Source organism: Scylla paramamosain, chromosome 33 (genome assembly GCF_035594125.1).
Source record: "Scylla paramamosain isolate STU-SP2022 chromosome 33, ASM3559412v1, whole genome shotgun sequence".
NCBI lineage: Eukaryota > Metazoa > Arthropoda > Malacostraca > Decapoda > Portunidae > Scylla > Scylla paramamosain.
This window is the reverse complement of record NC_087183.1, coordinates 11,054,893-11,059,867: the sequence shown is the minus strand read 5'-3', so window position 1 is coordinate 11,059,867 and position 4,975 is coordinate 11,054,893. Positions and strand designations below refer to the sequence as shown.

The 4,975-nt window shown below is 42.5% G+C and overlaps 1 protein-coding gene across 3 annotated transcripts in view; it reads left to right on the top strand.

Annotated features, from left to right (window-relative positions):
• Positions 1-1,158, top strand: part of LOC135089684 (uncharacterized) — a 31,319-nt gene extending 30,161 nt beyond the window's left edge. For all 3 annotated transcript variants that reach the window (XM_063985596.1, XM_063985597.1, XM_063985598.1), the window contains one exon: positions 135-1,158. In XM_063985596.1, the coding sequence (XP_063841666.1) occupies positions 135-427 (293 nt within the window). In that variant the 3' untranslated portion in view covers positions 428-1,158. The remainder of the gene's footprint in view (positions 1-134) is intronic.
• Positions 1,159-4,975: the final 3,817 nt, after the last annotated feature.

Sequence of the window (4,975 nt, the reverse complement as noted above, 5' to 3'; positions counted from 1 at the left end):
TAAATCGTTAGTCATCGCTGTTCCCTCTTCTTTCTCCTCCTCCTCCTCCTCCTCCTCCTCCTCCTCCTCCTCCTCCTCCTCCTCCTCCTCCTGCTTTTGTTCCTGTACTCATTACCCGTTCGCCGCCCCGTCAGCCGGCATGGGCACACCAGAGGCATGCATGGGTCGGCGCCTTAGACGTTCCCGGAAGCTGGCGGCGGACTGGGAGGTGAGCAAAGACTCAGCGCGTCTCTACGGCAGCACCCTCGAGGAGGGAGAAGACCCACTAGACTCAGATAGGGAGTCAAAGGAAGGCAAGTTCTTCTTCCAGATCTGGAGCACCGTCAGCACCACCGCCACCGTCACCACCTTCTCCACCAACCGCTCCGTCACCATCTCCGTCTCCATCCTGTGCACCTACGCTGGCATCACTTACAATACCTGCTAGTGTGCGTGTGTTTGTACGTGTACGTGTCTGTGGTTGTGCGTGTGTAAGTGGCGTGAGTATCGTTGGTATTACACACACACACACACACACACACACACACACACACACACACACACACACACACACACACACACACACACACACACACACACACACACACACACACGTACACGTATATGCTCATGGTGTACACGTCTTCGTTATTACGTACGTGTACACGCGTCACGTACACTGAAGCTTGTTGGCTGTCTGTTTCTACCACCACCACCACCACCACTACCACCACTACCACTACTACCACCACCACCCACCACTACATGAAGCGAAACAGTTACGAAAAACCATCTATCTATCTTTCATTTCCCTTTATTCTCCCCTTCCTTCCATCTAGTATCCATCTCCCTCCCTCCTTCCTTTCCTCTCCCTTCTCTGTACCTTTCCTCCACCAGCGCATCCTTCTCTTCCTCAACTTCCCCTTCGTTATCATTAACTTCCTTTCTCACCTTCCATTGTTTTCCTATCCTCTCCACTCCTCTTTAGCACAAACAGCCTCCCGCGGGTCAAGAGGTCTGCTGCTGTTTGTTCTTCCTTTGTGTTCCCTGCCAGCAAGCCCCCAGTGAAGATGTCAGCTTGTCTCCACGGCCAAAGGAACGAAATTATTGCTTATGTTATAGTTGTTGTTTATATTGTAATTACCTAACTGACCCCTGTAAATACACTTAGAGACTTGTGTCGCGTGTTGTGATCTGCCTGAGAGAGAGAGAGAGAGAGAGAGAGAGAGAGAGAGAGAGAGAGAGAGAGAGAGAGAGAGAGAGAGAGAGAGAGATTAGGATAAAAAATAGCAATGAGAAGGGAGGGGAAAGAATGAAGGAATGAAGGAAGGAGAAGAAAAATGATAAAGAACATAAATACCTAGAAAAAAGTTTAGAGAGAGAGAGAGAGAGAGAGAGAGAGAGAGAGAGAGAGAGAGAGAGAGAGAGAGAGAGAGAGAGAGAGAGAGAGATTAGGATAAAAAATAGCAATGAGAAGGGAGGGGAAAGAATGAAGGAATGAAGGAAGGAGAAGAAAAATGATAAAGAACATAAATTCCTAGAAAAAAGTTGAGAGAGAGAGAGAGAGAGAGAGAGAGAGAGAGAGAGAGAGAGAGAGAGAGAGAGAGAGAGAGAGAGAGAGAGAACAAAACAAGGATACACCGCAGAAATGACTAAAGAAAGAAAGAAAAGAAAACGAAAAATCATGATAAAGATGAAAAAGAGAAATAATAGAAGAGAAAATACGAAAAAAAAACATAAGAAAAAGAAATGACTAATAACTAAAACAATTCGCGTTAAGGTATTTCTCTCTCTCTCTCTCTCTCTCTCTCTCTCTCTCTCTCTCTCTCTCTCTCTCTCTCTCTCATTAAGCTGGTAGTAATGGTGGTGATGGTGGTGACGGTGGTGACATGTTACTAAACCATAAGCCGTGTCATCCACCAAGGTTGCCGCGGGGCTGTCACCTGAAGCCATTGCACCATTGTGGGGTACCTGTCGTGGTGGTGGTGGTGGTGGTGGCGGTGGGTGCGGTTAATCTGAAGGTCCGACAGAAAATTCACGTACCTCACAACAGCCACATGTCAAACACTCAGACAGCCCCAGACAGTCCCACCCTCCACCTCCCTCCCAGATATTCCCATCCTCAGCCACAGGGATAAATACAAAGATATATAACTCCTCTCTCTCATCCACCTTCCACTCTCCACTCTCCACCACAGGGAGCGCCACGTGTAGGCCTGGCGTCTTGCAGCTTCCCCACACAGTTTCACTCTCCACCTCCCAAACAAAATAAATCAGGAACTTGTAACTTTAACTGGTGGATTCTTTAAGGCATTTCCTCTGCATGAAATAAAAGAATAATTAATGCAACAATAGATTCTTTGGATTTTTGATGTGTGAGTAGTGTAGACTTGCTCATTTAAAGGTGATGTTATTCCAGAAAAAAGGGTAATGATGATTTAAAGTGTTATTGAGTTTCGTTATGATATTTTCCACTCTCCTCTCTTCCCTAACCTAAGCAATTCCAGTCCAACCTAACTTAACCTATCCTAACCTAGCTTAACATAGCGTGACCTTAGCTAATCTAATCTACTGTAGCCTACTTAAGTGTATCCTTACCTAACGAAACCTGACGTAGTTCAACTTAATCCCAACTTAACCGAACCTCAGCTACAAGGAAAGGAAAGTGGAGAAGAATAACATAGATAAATGAATGAATAAATGAGTAAATAAAAACTCATGAAGGGAAAACTGAATTAATACAACACATGAATTCAAGAAGGAAAACAGCATTAAATATTTCACAACGATAATCAACAATTCACACCACTGAGATATGTTCAAAATCTTCATAAGCACGTACAAGGAGGAGGTTGATGAAAACGACAGAAATTCTGCAATCTCTAATCCGTGTAACGTTTGGAGGTGGCTGCAGAATAAGAAGAGACGTCTCAGAGTGGTTAGTGACAGGAAAGGTGTGAAAATAGCAGGGAAAGGGTTAAAGGTGCGTTGTGGAGATGAAGCAAGAAGTTTTTACTTCTTTAACGTTTCAGCAGCGAGTCTTCCTCAGTGTTTTCTCACCTTCACAATCCACAACTGTCCGATACAAAGCAACGTTAGGAATGAAGGCCCGTATTCAGAAACGCTTTACATTCTCACCACAGCTATTTTCAAATGCCACAGAGATGACCAGCTGGATTCTCAAGACTGTTTCTCTTGTTAAAAGTGTAGAAACCTCGTTAATCTGCCACTAGAACCGTAAAAAAACACCTTTTAAACCCGTGTCACTTCAACTAGAGGCTTACGTGTAGTGGGGATGCGGCGCGAATGAGTTTCAGAATGGGTCGCAGTCATTGTTGTTTATACGAGCATGTAAACAACCTTATGCACCCTGTTAGTATCTTACGCCCTAAACTTAAGACCTACATCGAATTTCTTTACATATATTGAGGAGACCAGCCAAGGGAGAGGAGAAGAAAAGGCACTACAAAAGAATTACCGCTTGTGACGCCGTTCCCAGAAAAAAAGAAGCAAGAAGCGAGAGAAAGGTAGAGATTACTTAATACTTTTACCTTATGTCGTGTGTTTTAAGTGTGGCTCTCAAATATTTGTGGTGTTTATATGTCCTTCTGGGGTTAAGGTGACCAGTGACGCAGCCCTTAATGAGAGAGAGAGAGAGAGAGAGAGAGAGAGAGAGAGAGAGAGAGAGAATCATGGTCACAAACTGAAGCTTTATAAAGGCGCCACTTGTTTAGTTTTCATTTTTGTGGCCTTTGTTTATCTCTCTTGTTTTTTTTTTTCTCAGTTTTTCCCTTTATATAATTCATCTTCGTTTATTGTCCTGGTCTGTTATCATCCTACATTTTCTCCTATCACTGTTTTTATCCTCTCTTATTTTTAGTATTCTTCATTTGTATCAATTTCTTTTATGTTTTCTCTTCTTTTATTCTCCTTCACCTATTTTCTCATGCATCACGTTATTCTCTTCCTCATTATCCTTTATTTTTTTTTCATCTTTGCATCATTTATCTCTCTCTCTCTCTCCCCCTCTTCTTTATTTACTTCCTGACCCTCCTTTTTTTTATTACTCGTATCCTCTCTCTTGTTTACATCACACACCCATTCATTCCTCTGCAGTCTTTTTCTTATATCTTCTTTATTTCCTTCCTGCAGTAATCGGTTAGAACATAAACTAAGGGAAGCTGCAGGAAGTCACCAGACCTACACGTGTCAGCCCCTGTATGAAACGTATCTATAAATTTGTCTAATCATTTAAAGCTCCCTAATGACTAAGAACATAAGGAAATGAAAAAAAAAAAAGTTATAAAGGTTAGTGACGCGTCTCCACGTTGACACCTTCACCTGTGTGTTAATTAGGCAGGTGAATGCATCGTCTCTTGCCTGTGTTCTTGTGGTGGTGGTACAGGTGGTGATGAGAGATAATATTGTGGTCTAAGTAAATCTCTCTCTCTCTCTCTCTCTCTCTCTCTCTCTCTCTCTCTCTCTCTCTCTCTCTCTCTCTCTCTCTCTCTCTCTCTCTCTCTCAACACTCAATTTCCATATTCTCCCTTTTTTTCTTATTTAATTCCCAGTTTTCCTTCCATCTTTATTCATCAGCCATCTTTCTAATTCTCGCTCCCTCCCTCCTTCCATCCTTCCATCCGCCCATCCTTCTATCCATCCATCCATTCCTTCGTCCCTCCCTTCCCCTGCCTTCCTCCTCCTCCCCCGCTTGCCTCAATGCACCGTTAATTTTGTGCCCTGTGCAGACACACACACACACACACACACACACACACACACACACACACACACACACACACACACACACACACACACACACACACAACTGCATTAAGTATTTGTTAAAGCTAATATTTTTTCTTTGTTAAAACTTCATTTGTTTGTTTATTCATTTATTTATTTATTCATTTATTTTATTTATTTATTTATTTATTTATTTACTTATTTATCTACTTATTTATTTGTTTGTTTACTTATTTATTTTATTTATTTA